The sequence below is a fragment of the Ochotona princeps genome, chromosome 25, assembly GCF_030435755.1.
Source record: "Ochotona princeps isolate mOchPri1 chromosome 25, mOchPri1.hap1, whole genome shotgun sequence".
Taxonomy (NCBI): domain Eukaryota; kingdom Metazoa; phylum Chordata; class Mammalia; order Lagomorpha; family Ochotonidae; genus Ochotona; species Ochotona princeps.
The window spans coordinates 13,295,683-13,309,176 of record NC_080856.1 but is presented as its reverse complement, the minus strand read 5'-3'; the positions used below and the strand labels follow the sequence as shown (position 1 = coordinate 13,309,176).

Below are 13,494 nucleotides of genomic sequence, written 5' to 3'. Positions count from 1 at the left end.
CCAAGTGGCTGCAAAGATTGGAGCTGAGCCATTCTGAAGCCAGGAGCCAGGGCTTCTTCCAGGTCTCCCACGCAGGTGCAGGGTTCCAAGGCTTTGGGCCGTCCTCCACTGCTTTCCCAGGCCACAAGCAGGGAGTTGGATGGGCAGTGGAGCAGCTGGGATACGGACTGGCGTCCATATTGGTTCCTGGTGCATGCAAGGCGAGGACTTTAGCCACTAGGCCACCACGCTGGGGACTCCACGTTGCTTCTTTTCCCATAGGGTTGACCAGCTCTGTAATTCATGACATCTGCAATCTACTGTAGAACTCTGCAGCTTGGTCGTCAAAACAAGCCATTCATCCCACAGTCCTGTGGTGTAGATCAAGGGTCTATGAATCACCAAAATTGGTATCTATTATGAGGAGACTCTAACAGAGAATAGATGGTAGTTTGTCTTATAACTTGGGCAGGGAGCTCAGATGGTACAGATACGATTAGGGAATTAATAAAGTAACTGTACTCCAACCATCTTCTAGAAAACACCAGTCTCACAGTCATCCATTTCCCTGTGATTTTTTTTTAAAATTCTTTCTCCCTTTCATTTAAAAGAATCTGAGCAATGTATGCAGAACAGATGTTGGCACTTTTTTCTGCTTGTGGCGTCCGCTGACTTGAAGGTGGAAATTCCCAGGTGGCTCAGAGTACCTGCTGGTTTGGCTGAACTTCAAGAACTGACAACAGGTGGCTCATGCACAGAGAAGAAAAATAACCAGTTGAACCAGTGAGTGAGAGGTTGGAGTGCAGAGAGGGCTGTGACAAACAGAAGGTCAGCTGTAAGTGGGCCAGGAGACCAGAGGCCCTGGAACGCTCTGCTGGGAGGCCTGTGGCTCAGGACCACAGTCCACCCGCCCCCATCCTACCCCAGCGGCAGGATGACTCAGCATTTCCTATTATTTCGAAGGCCAACCCAGGAGGCCCTAGCAAGGCTGACTGCCCTTAAAACCGGGCTATTCTTCTGGCTCTTGATTCAGCCTAAGTTCGAAGAGCACAAGGTTGTTCTATAAAGGGTGTATGGGTAACTTATCCCAGCATTTAATGTTCCTTTATTCTTTTTTTTTTTCCTTTTTACTGGAAACAAGAGTCTGAACTGGTCATGCTTTGGGCTGATGCCAGTGTGCCTGGTAGCCATGCCCCATAATACTTAACATTTATGGGTGATTGCTAGGTGCCAACGTTGTACGGAGAGAACTTTCCACGGACATCCTGTTCAATCCTTAGAGGCTGACAACAAGGTAGGTGTGATTATCATTTCCATTTGCATGTGAGAAAACTGAGACCCTTAATTCAAGCCTTTTGATTTCAGAGCCATTGTCTTCGCCTGTGTCCACTATTGCCTGCCTGGCATGGATCAGAAAGGGCTGGTTGAAATTCAACAATACCTAGAAGTGATCAGTTCTATGCAGGAGAACATGGGGGAAAATTCAAGCCAGGCCAGCAAGGTGGTGAGCAAGGAAGAGAGGCGGGGCAGTATATACTGTTGGTAGAAAATCAAGCCTCCTAAGACCCACCAGCCAGGAACGCTCACATATGTTCCTAAACAAATAACTGTTTCCTTTCCTAATATGTCTTCAAGATGGACATGTTGTGTTATTTCTGTCACTGATCTATGGTCTAGATCTGGATTCTTCCAGCTGCCAGAAGAGGATGTGCAGTGTCCACGTTGGTGTCAATTATGCCATGTACCTCATCCCTACAGTTTTCACTTTGCTAACTTAACCAGGTCACAAAAGCAGAGGAATTGTCTTCCGACGAGTCACACTGATGTGGACGCATGGCTCTCAGAGTCAAGCTCCAGGAAGGCAAGGAATTATCCTATTTGCCTCCATATTCTGAGCTGTGGGACATGGAAGGTGATCTGTTTATGTACTGAATAAAGAATGTTTCAACTTCATGAAGGAGCGTGTGGGAGGCAAGGCAAGGTGTCTCTCTCCCTTGAAGTCATTTATCTAATTCATTGACCCGACAAACTAGAGAACAGGGAGGTATGGTTTCCAGGTAATGTGTTTTGGTGGAGCAATGTTGAGCAGGAGGAGCGATGGGAATGTTTGGAGCTTAGCTCTCTATAATGAGAGGAGCTGGGGGAGGCTGCCAGGAAGGTAGACTTTTATTCTACTTCCTGTCTACTCTGTTTGTAGGCTCTACTATTCTCCCCTTCTTCCCTGTGACGTTTGTTGTTGTTTTTATTTTTGTTGTTGTTTTGTTTTGTTTTCCCTGTGACTTTAAAGAGACTGGTCCATTTGATTAAATAAGGTTAAAATCTCCAGTGATAGACCCTATAACATTTTTTTTTCATTTTTCGCTCCACTGATATCTTCAAACAAGCTTAGGAAACAAACCTGTGTGTCTCTGCCATCCCTTCTAATCATCTCCCCATTTCTGAAGGTGGAAAGTGGTCTACACGTTCTATCTCCATCTGTCTGTTGTTCCATGACTGGTTTTTGAGATGTGGAGAGATAACTGGACAGAGAGCACCCCAAACGCCTGTCATGGGCCTGGCAGGGGCTGAAACCAGGGGCCAGAAACTCAATCTTGTCCTCCCCCCCAAGTGGCAAGAACCCATCACTGCTGCCTTCCAGGGTCTGCATGGGCAGGATGCTGGAGTCAGGAGGCAGAGTTGGCACTGGATCCAGGTGCTCCAGTAGGGACACAGATGTCCTGACACCTGCTGAGCTACATGCTTTCTTGGCCCAGTAACTCTTTCTTTTCTTTTTTTAGATTTATTTTTATTGGAAAGGCAGATTTGCAGAGAGAACGAAAGACAGAAAGATCTTCCTTACGCTGATTCATTCCCGGAGTGGCCACAATAGCCAGAGTTGGGCTGATCTGAAGCCAAGAGCAAGGCTCCCACACTGGTGCAGAGTCCCAAGGCTTTGCCCATCCTCAACTGCTCTCCCAGACTACAAGCAGGGAGCTGGATGGAAAGTGGAGCATCTGGGACACGAACTGGCACCCATATGGGATCTGGGCACATGCCCATCACAGAACAACGCAGCCAATGATACAGCCACGCCTGGGAGTGAGGTTGGGGGATGGGGATTGTTACTTTAAGCTGTGATTGAGAGATCCAGAGAGCCATCTTTCAAACAGGGCTTGACTCCTTCCTGTGAGTGCAAACACAACACAATGGTGCTAGAATCACTTCACTTTCCCAAACTCTCTCGTCTGCATGAATATATTCGTTACATAAAGTTTACTGATGGGCCAACATTGTGATGCAGCAGGTTAAGCTGTTGCCAGTGTCACTGGGAAGCTATATGAGCACCGGTTTAAGTCCAAGCTGCTCTGATCCAGTTTCCTGCTAATGTGCCTCGGAAAATAGGAAGATGGAGAGTGGGTTTGAGTTCTGGCCTTCTGGCTATAGCCTAGTCCAGTTCTTGCTATTGTGGCCATTTGGGGAGCAAATGAACAGATGGAAGATCTCTTTATCTTGGTATCCCTCCTTCCCTCTGTTAACTTTGTGTTTCAGATTAATCAATCAATCAATCTTGAAAATACATGTTTTGAGCCGCAGAATGGGCATAACCCTGTAAGACCTCTCAGTTTTGGAGAGGTTACATTGTTAAAACATGTGAATTTGTCAAATATTGTCCATATTTTTGTAACTGATATATTTTTGACTGTAAAGGGTATTTTAATTTGTGAAACTATCAAAGAGTCATAACATATTCTCATTTGGGGGCCCAGTGAGGCTGCTGTATAAAGTTGTATGTTTTGTGTACTGCACAAAGGCAGCTGGCTGATAGGTAAAAAGTGTTGAAATCTATCCTGCAATCCCCATTTTATTTGGTATAAGTAATACTCCACATTGCAGGACTGTCTCACTCCCAGCAAGAGAAAGGATATGTAGCATCCTTCAAAAAAATTATTTTTGAAGATTTAATTATTTGAAAGGTAGAGTCACAGAGAGAGAGGGAATGGGTGGGGAAGAGAGAGACAGAGAGAGAGATACTCTATTTGCTGGTTCACTCTCCAAATGGCAGTAACAGCCAGCGCTGGACTGGTCTGAAGCCAGAATACAGGCACTTCCTTCTGGTCTCCCACAGGGGTACAGGGGCCTGATTTGGGCCATCCTCTGCTGCCCTCGCAGGAACATAAGCAGCGAGCTGGATCAGAAGTGGAGAGGCCGGGACTTGAACCAGCATACATACGGGATGCCAGCACCACTGGCAGCAGCTGAAATTTTTACACCAAAGTGCCACACCCCCTAAATTTTCCTATGGTTAGCAGTGACTGCAGTTCCCATAAAATGATGATGATGCTACAGCAGCCAGGTTGGGGTGTATTTTTATGTCTGCTATAGATTATAAAAAAACCATGGAGGGGTTATTAAATCCTACATGCCATAATAATTAAGTCATTATATTATCATTATAAGATCTGTTAATGAAACTTTTATTGAGTCTATTATTACATAAAGACAAATTGCAGTCAATGGGATAGAATTAAATCATTTTGGCTCTCAACTTCATAATATTTTGCATATAGTTTCAGAGGTTTCACAGACCATCTGAATTCTCCTTGGGGGATTTCTGGACTGTACATGTACAGAAGGAGTCAAACATATTAAACAAATGTAACATAGTGCTTTCCATACACCTAGACCTTGTAAGAGCCAATCATATTTTGGCTTATAGACGATTGTGTAATACCTGACTGTTGAATAACACATTTTGGGAAGTGTTATTTTCAAAACACCCTTCATTGTTTAACACCCCCTTCTGAGAGGTTTCAAATGCCAACCTGGCACTTCTAGTTTTGAATGCTGTTGTTCCGTGAACAAATGTTCACCATGGCTTAAATTGTAAGGAGCCTCGTATAGGTTTGCTGAATAGTAAGCAGAGTAATACTTTGCTGGGTGACAATGATCTTACTTCAGATCCCAGCAAGAGATGGAGACATTGGCTCTCCCCTGCCGTGTTCCCTCAAAGGCAGGTCCAATACATAACCCCCTGCAGACCTATACACCTATAGGCTCTGAAAGCTTCAGTTGTCACAGTCACCACCAAATTAGGAGTTCCTCCAGGGTTTCTCCTCAGAGAAGTTGAGGTTTTCCAGGACAATGGTCATTATGAGGGATGAAAGGGCCTCAAATTTGTTCCCTCTTTAGACTGCTCCAGGCTCCACTGTAAAACACCAGCCAGTGTGGATACTGTTGGTGGCCGGAGGCTGGCTTTGGTTTCACAGACTTTGCCATGAGACTGTCATGTTGAACATTCATTTTTCTGGATAAATGTAATTGTGAAGCAATACTATTTCATTGTGGAGTTCACTAAGAGGAAACGGACCTGGAATTCGCTAGTCCACACTAGAGGAATGTGAGGTTGTGTGTAGTAAGTAATTCATCAGCAGCAAACGTACATGATCTGACTGTAACCATGTACATGGACTCCATCAGCCAGGAGAAATGAACGCTCACCTCGACAGAGGCAGACTTGGAATTTACTAGTCCAAAACTGAGCCTGAGGAAACTTGCTGTGGCTGTGTGTTGTGCACTAGTTTGTGAATAGAAAAGGTTATATGGTTAAATCCGCACTTTGCATACACCACCGGGATCCCATATGGGTGCAGGTTCATGTCCCGGCTGCTCCACTTCCCATCCTGCTCCCTTTTTATGGCCTGGGAAAGCGGTAGAGGATCGACCAAAGCCACGACCCTGCCACCTGTGTGGGAGGACCAGAAAAAGCTCCTGGCTCCTGGCTTCGGATCAGCTCAGCTGTGGCTATTTGGGCAGTGAACCAGTGGATAGAAGATTTTCTTCCTTGTCTCTAGTTCTCATAATCTGATCTGCCTTTACAGTAAAAATGCATCTGAAAGAAAGAAAGAAAGAAAGAAAGAAAGAAAGAAAGAAAGAAAAGAAAGAAAAGAAAGAAAAGAAAGAAAAGAAAAGAAAAGAAAGAGAGTTATGTGATCAGACAATGTATGTGAACTCTATCAGCCAGAATAAATCAAAGTTGATCTTAGCAACAATATATCTTATCTGGTCAGTTTAGGTAATCGTGTTTATATAGTTTTACTGGGCTCTTGGTAATATGTGAATTCATACCTTAGTGTATCTTCAGTTTTTAAATGTATTGTGAATTTTATTCTCTATCATTATCTTTCTTCTTAAAGATATCAGATGTTGATGGATTACAATAGATCACTGGCACTGGACTGACTCAGCTCTGGCCATTGCAGCCATTTGAGGAGTGAACCAGCGGACAGAAGATCTTTCTGTCTCTCTTTTCTCTGTAAATCTGACTTTCCAATTAAAAAAAAATTTAAAAAAATTCCTTGCCAATAGTTTGGTTAAAATCTGAACCCTGGAATAGAATTAGGGACCTGGATCTTAACCATATTATCAAAGAGCTTCCTACATGGGGCAGATATTAAGTCTTAAATTTTTTTTTTAAGCTATTGGAAAGCCATACTTATACAGGAAGATGGGAGAGAAACAGAGAGAGAGAGAGAATCCTTTATCTGGCTCCTGGGCTTCAGCCTGCCCAGCTCTGGCCATTGTAGCCATCTGAGGAGTCAACCAGTAGATGAGCCTCTTCTGGGTCTCCCATGTGGGTGCAGGGGCCCAAGGCTTTGGGCTATCCTCCACTGTTCTTCTTGGGCCACCAGCAGGGAGCTGGGTCAGACGTGGAGCAGTTAGGATATGAACCAGTATCCTTGCAGGATGCAGGTATACTGTAGGAGGCCTCACCTGCTACACCATGGTGCTGGTCCCTTAGGTCTTTTTCAAATTTTCAGATCCTCTGGCCGTTTGGCCAGAGCTCAGTGTTGACATGCAGAGACAGATGGAAAGGACAACGTTTGCAGGATGTGAAAGATGACGTTTGGTACGAAGTGTCAAAGGATGTCCAAATGACAAAGTGCAGTGACAGTTTTCACCCTTGAAGAAGAGATAATGTATACACATGTTGTTGCCAGGAAGAGTTCCAGCATTTCACACACACACACACAATTATTTTTCTGGCTAAACCTAATATGGAACACATGGCTCATAACAGTGTTCGTTCTTTCTTTCTTTCTTTTTAGATTTACTTATTTTTATTGGAAAGTAAGATTTACACACAGAGAGAATCTTCCATTCACAAGTTTACTCCCCAAGTGGCTGCAAGAGCTGGAGCTAAGCTGTTCCAAAGCCAGGAGACTGGAGCCTCTTCCAGATCTCCCACGTGGGCGCAAGGTCCCAAGGCTTTGAGCCATCCTTGACTCCTTTCCCAGGCCACAAGCAGGGAGCTAGATGGGAAGTGGGGCAGCCGGGACCTGAACTTGTGCCCATATGGGATCCTGGTGCATGCAAGGTGAGAACTTTAGCCCCTAGGCTACTGTGCCGGGACCAATACTATTCATTTTTTAGATTTAATTTTTTATTAGAAAATCAGATTTACAGAAAAAGAGTCTTGTGACTACCCGCTCACTCCCCAAATTGCTGCAATGACAGGGTTGGGCTAAGCTGAAGCAAAGAGTCTGAGATACTGCACAGGTTTCTCATAGGGATATAGGGACCCACACAGTTGGGTTATTCTTCACTGCTTTCCCAGGCACACTAGCATGAAGCTGGATTGGAAGTGGAGCAACCAAGTCTTGAACTGGCATCCATATGGGACGGCTAATTGCTGGTGCCTCATACTTCTAACACAGTGTCCAATATATTTTTGATAATAGTGCAATCTGGTAGCATAAAAAAAGATTGTCATTTTAGAAGACACCTGACTTGTGCTGCTTTTTGGTCAGAATTTCATTAGAAAACGAATATGCAATTTTCAAAGCTGAAAACTACAAACAAATGCCTCCCACATACAAGTAAGGCCAACAAAATATATTTTGAGGTTTAAGGATTTAAACTAAATTTGCCACTCTATCCTTTCTTAAACCGGGATTTCAAGTTTTGCACTTTAAAAATTACGTAATACAACTGAAAATGTAACAATAGTTTTAAAAACTTTGAATAACATTACTATTTGACAATACAATTCCTTTAAAGCCTAAGATATTTATTGGAAAAATGGAAAGCTGAAAACAACCTTCAGCACGCAAATTCTGGACATGTATCACACACAAGTGGCCAAGCCCCTAAAAGAAAGGGGATCAAGGCAGGGAGGGGCCCAGAGGGGCCACTTCTGGCGGGAACGCAAGGGTAACCCAAGACTCCTGGGAACTAGCGGCCAGATTCCCATGCAACAAAGGTAACTTTGGAATCAGAGGGGCCTCGTTTTTCATCAGACTTGCTGTTTACTGGTGGTATGACCCTAGGGAAGTTGCAAAACCCCTCCACGAGCCTATTTCTTCACCTACACAGTGGTAAGACTGCTCTTTCCTGAACTGGCACTGGGCTGCTGTAAGAATTACCTGAAATGCATGCGAGTGCACACTACTCACGGAGGTTAATCTCATCCTTCCTCCCACTTTTGGTCCTCTACTTTTTTTTTAAGGATTTATTTATTTTTATTGGAAAGTCAGATATACAGAGAGGAGGAGAGACAGAGAGCAAGATCTTCTGTCCGATGATTCACTCCCCAAGTGACCGCAACGGCCAGAGCTGTTCCTATCTGAAGCCAGGAGCCAGGAGCTTGTTCCAGGTCTCCTACATGGGTGCAGGGTCCCAAGGCTTTGGGCCATCCTTGACTGCTTTCCCAGGCCACAAGCAGGGAGCTGGATGGGAAGCAGGGCTGCGGGGATTAGAACCAGTGCGCATCTGGGATCCCAGCGCTTTCAAGAAAGGAATTTAGCTGCTAGGCCACCGCACTGGGACCTTGGTCCTCTACTTCTAAGAGACCTGCTCAGAAACAGAGGAAATATACTTTCTCCTTAGACACACATAGGTATTATCTACCCTAGGCTGCTACATACTGATCTGTACATTGTTCTGTGTTGAAGAGACAGTAGGACTGCACTTAGCAAGGTTTAAATCCCTTTTCTAATACATGCCAAGGTACTGCAAGTATATTGGAAGACCCAGTGTGGTTCAGAAAAGACAGACTGCACTTCATCCAGTGGAGTTTGTTTCTGATGGGGAAACAGACAAGTAATCAAATAAGTACAGTCCAGTGGCAGGCATTGTGGCACAGTGCGCAATGTGATGCGGCATCCCACATTGGAGTGCAGGTTCGAGTTCCGCCTATTCCGTGCTCCTAGTCCAGTTTCCTGCTGATATACCTAGAAGTGCTTGGGACCCTGCCAAACAAAAGGGAGACTCAGATGGAGTTTCTGGATTTTGGGTCTGGACTGGCCTAGCCATGGCTCGTGTGGGCATAAACCACAGAATGGAATATTTCTTTGTCTCTTCATCTTCATCTCTGTCACTCTGCCTTTTAAATAATAGTTAAAAAAAAAAAAAAGAAAGAATGATGCTATGTATAATTACTGGCACTTGGGAGAAGGCAAGGTAAGATTTAAATCAGACATGTTGCACGGCCAGAATCTGTGGCTTAAGGGATGAGCAGGAGATTCTGTAAGAGGATGTCCTGGACAGAGAAGTGCTCTTCAACTTTTTATCCATGCCTTTAAGCAGTAACTATCACTCAAATGAATGCTAAGTGCCATGTGCCATTTTGGTACGGATGAATAGCAGTGAATAAAACAGACAGGATCTCTTCCCATGATTCTAACATTTGAGTAGGGAGGAGAGATAATAATGATTATACTAGAAGAGCATCAGGCAGTTGAGATGTGCTTGAATACTTCAAGTGGGGAGGTGTGGTGGTGGTGGCTGGGTACGGAAGCTGCTTGAGAACGCAGAGGGGGAAGCACCCTTCTGGGATCTGAGTGGCAACTGTAGACCTCAGGCCGGTCACTCCAGGCAGAGGAGGGTCTGTCACATGGCACTCTTGTGACCAAGCAGATGGAGGCAGAGTCCTCAATGGCGTTCTTTCCTGAATAAAACGGTAAACCTGGCTAGGCTGAAGCTCCCCTGCCTTGCTCCTGGGCTTCCCCCTTCTTCCTCGTATTTGTATTCATTTGGTGACTCAGTGTTTGGCGTCTTGTCATTTCTTTAAACACGCTAGAAAACAATATGTGGGATTGAAAGCCATTTGTCCCATGAGCAACACGACCCAATTTTTTTCGATACCTGTATTGATCTGGAACTGCACGGTCGATGTAAAACTATGAAAAGGTGATTTTTATCAAAGTATCTCCCAGAATTCCCTATCCTGAAGGTTACACTTCATGAATCTAATGTTGTGTAGTTTCTTCCTTCCCTTGACCCAGAAACACTTGCTCAATAATTATTTCTCAAAGGATCGTTTAGGGGTGGCGTTTGGCATGATGGTGCAGACGCTGATTGGCATGCTTGCATTCAGTCCTGGAGTGACTAAGTTTGGGTCACCACCCAGTTCTGACACCTAACTCTAGTTTCCTGCTGAGGCAGACCCTGGGAGGCATCAGTAATGACTCTAGTAGCAGAGGCCCTGGAAGCCATGTGGGATCTCAGGTTGGCTTCGGCAGGACCCAGGCCGGCTGCTGTGAGGATCTAGGGACCCAAACAGCAGATGGGACATCTCTCTCCCTGTCTCAAGTAAGTTAGGGGAAAACAACCCCCCTCCAAAAAAACCCCAATCACTTAACATATCCTGACCTGACTTGTATACCCCAAGCAGCCCCGAGGCTGTTAGAAGCTCCCTGCATCCAGGCCCTAAGGTCAAACTCTAAAAATATATTTATTTGAGAAGCAAAGTTACAGAGAAAAGGAAGAAGAGACAAAGAGGGATCTTCGTCTGCTGGTTTATTCCCCAGATGGCTGTAAGGGCTGGGGCTGAACTAGTGTGAAACCACGAGCCAGGAGCTTCTTGGGCCAGCCTCTGCTTTCCTAGGCAATTGGCAGGGAGCCAGATGGGAAGTGGAGCAGCCAGGCGTCCAAATGGCACTTATGTGAGATGCCAGTGCTAGCTCCTACGTGCTTAATATTTGTAATAGTTAATGGGAAACAATAGTTCTTTCTGAGCAATTACACTAAATCAGTTGTATAATAAAGTGGGGGCTATTTAAATAAATACGGCAGCATTGTCTCACCTGAATCATGGACAAAAGAACGGGAAATTCCTTAAACTTTCCAAGGGCATGAACTGGAACCATTTATAAGTGGAAGAAGGAGTACGAGTGCAAAAACTTTATTTTAAAGCTGTCTTTTTTGGGGGGAGTGGAGAACCACTAGAGAACGAGGGAGGGAAGGAGGAAGGAAGGGACGGGGGGAGGGGAGGAGATACACACACACACACACACACACACACACACACACACTGGTATGAATGTTGGAATGTCAACATATGGGAGGGTAATAACAGTACAGAGAACAGCCAAAGGGAAGACAGGAAGACAGCAAACTGTGTTGTGGGGATGCTGGTCTGAGATGCAGTTGGGACCTAGGAGGAGGCAGCTCTGGTGAGGTGCTCAATCACTCCAGTGGTGAGTCAGCGAGTGTGGTCTGTCCTAAGAATAGATCCTAAATACATGACAGACAAGTGTTATAACAAGCAAGGCGAGCTCTGGAAGCATCCTGAGCAACAAACCCCAAACACCGCTGCGATGATTGATATTTATAGCTCCTGTTTGTTTTACCAGGTGTTTCTCATCCTAAATCGACCTCCTGACTGGCAGGTGGAATCGTGTAAAGCTACAGCGTTCTTGTACACAAACCCAGAACACGAATTCACCAGATTTCTGGACTAGAACAGGCGCTAGCCAGGAACCACACTAGTTAAGACACAAGCCCGCATTCTGGGGAGTGGGAGGCCAGGCGGTACAGGGGTTCCACCACAGGCACTAACTCAGCCACCGAAACCACGGGCGTGTCCAGGACCGGTAGAACCCCTGCTAGGCCGCGGGGAGGTAGGCAGAGAGTTCAAAAGAAGAACGTGCGACCCGCCGAAGCCAGAGCGGCCACGAGGACAGCGTGGCCCGACGATGGAAGCGACCTTTGGGAACTCCCCCATGCCCGCCCTGTGACTCACGCCCCGGTGACGAGCGCAGCCCAGCCCAAGGCGGGAGCCCGCGCCACGGCAAGGGCAGAGAATGGGCCGGCGCGCGGGGCGGAGCTGCAGGGTGGGCCTCGTCCCCGCTAGGACCACGTTTCCCAGAAGGCTGTGGGGCCATCAAGGCTTGTCCCGGGAGCGCTGGAAGCCGACTGGCATCATGGAAGTGGTAGTTCGGCGGCCCGCGCCTCCCGGGGAGGACTCGGGTGGGGAGATGTGCGAGGATTGGCTCGCCAGAGTTCGAGTCCCGCCTACGGCCGATGACGACGGCCGACGGTCCTGCTACTTAAGGCGTCGAGGCCTCACCCGCCCCGCCTTCGCTCCCGCGCTAGAGAGAAACATGTATCGTTTCCGATCACAGCTTTTCACGGGGATTTCTGCTGCCGCCACCGCCCACTCTTACCCCCGCCGCTTCTCGCCTCTCTTGTTAGCCCAAGACTCTCCTCTCAGCCGCCCGACGCACAGACGCACCAGTAAAAAGTGCAGCTCTATCGGCTGATCCTCGCTAAGCTCCGACTTGAGGCGGCACCGGGCGTCCCACGATGCCGAAGAACAAGAAGAGGAACACTCCCCACCGCGGTGGCAGCGGCGGCGGCGGCTCAGGGGCAGCGGTGGCGGCGACGGCGGCAACAGCAGGTAACGCGGGTCTCCCCGGCGCCGGCGTCTCTGTCGCCGGCCGGCCGGCCCGGCGAGCTTCCCGGCTGAGGGCGCGATGGGAGTTGTAGTTCTTTCACTCCTGCAGACATTGCGACTCCAGGGCGCGTAGTTGGGCTAGCGAACTGCGGTTCCCAGCGTGCTTCGGGGTCCTGACCTCGCGAGATTTGTGTCTGGCTTGCGAGTCCGACTACTGGGCACCCGGCCTTGGGAGCGGGGAGGAGTGGGGTGCCTGGACGCGGGTGTGTGCGTGGTGACCTGGAGCTGGCGGGGACAGGAGCTGGCCTTAGAGGCTGTGGCGAGCTCTCCCTTGGCGAAAAGTGGAGCAGAGCCGTGCTTAGGGCTCATTCTGTCTCCTCCTCGTCTCTAACATCCGCCACCTCCAGGCTCCAGCGTGGAGTTCTCGGGAATGCCAAACGTCCGGCGGGTTTGGATGGGCACTTGCGTCACGCGGTCTGGGCAGAGAGGGACGGGGGTGACGCAGAGGCTTTGGGGTGGCTTCGCGTCCCGCTGCTTTCTTGCTCGTGTGCCGCGTGTCCACTTGCTCAGGCCGAGGCGTTGGCGGCTTGGGGACCTTGCCCCACCCTAGTCTAAGCTCGCGTCTCAGTATGGCATCTGCGGTGGTCCTCAGACCCACTGCCACCCGCCGAGGCGATCTCCGACACCCCAGGGGTACAAACACGTTTTGCTTTGTGCTACATTCTGTGCATTCTCTGCAGGAAAGCCCGGTTAGGTGGGGGTGGTGGGCGCTCCCGTTGCAATTGGCTGGAAGTTTAGGGCTATTGTGCCCCCGACTGCAAAGCTGAAGGCTTGCTTGGGTGGGTGTGCGTAACTAAATG

The 13,494-nt window shown here is 47.6% G+C and overlaps 2 protein-coding genes across 3 annotated transcripts in view; both read left to right on the top strand.

Moving 5' to 3' along the window:
- Window positions 1–947: 947 nt before the first annotated feature.
- The window catches only part of IFRD1 (interferon related developmental regulator 1), a 28,861-nt gene continuing 16,314 nt past the window's right edge, over window positions 948–13,494 (top strand). The window contains exon 1 of one of the 2 annotated variants that reach the window (XM_058681337.1): window positions 948–1,273. Coding sequence is in view for 1 of the 2 variants with exons in the window: in XM_004592453.3 (XP_004592510.1) it covers window positions 12,544–12,637 (94 nt within the window). In the remaining variant the exon portion in view is untranslated. Of the gene's footprint in view, window positions 1,274–12,494; window positions 12,638–13,494 lie in introns of those variants that run through there. The other variant, XM_004592453.3, reaches the window with a different exon arrangement.
- Window positions 12,148–12,500, top strand: LOC131483384 (uncharacterized). The gene has a single exon (XM_058681338.1). It carries the CDS (start codon window positions 12,162–12,164, stop codon window positions 12,498–12,500), a length of 339 nt encoding a protein of 112 aa, XP_058537321.1. The 5' UTR covers window positions 12,148–12,161.

What these genes read in the sequence shown, in the direction of transcription:
- LOC131483384 (XM_058681338.1), top strand. Translation starts at nt 12,162, where the DNA reads ATGGAAGTGGTAGTTCGGCGGCCCGCGCCTCCCGGGGAGGACTCGGGT.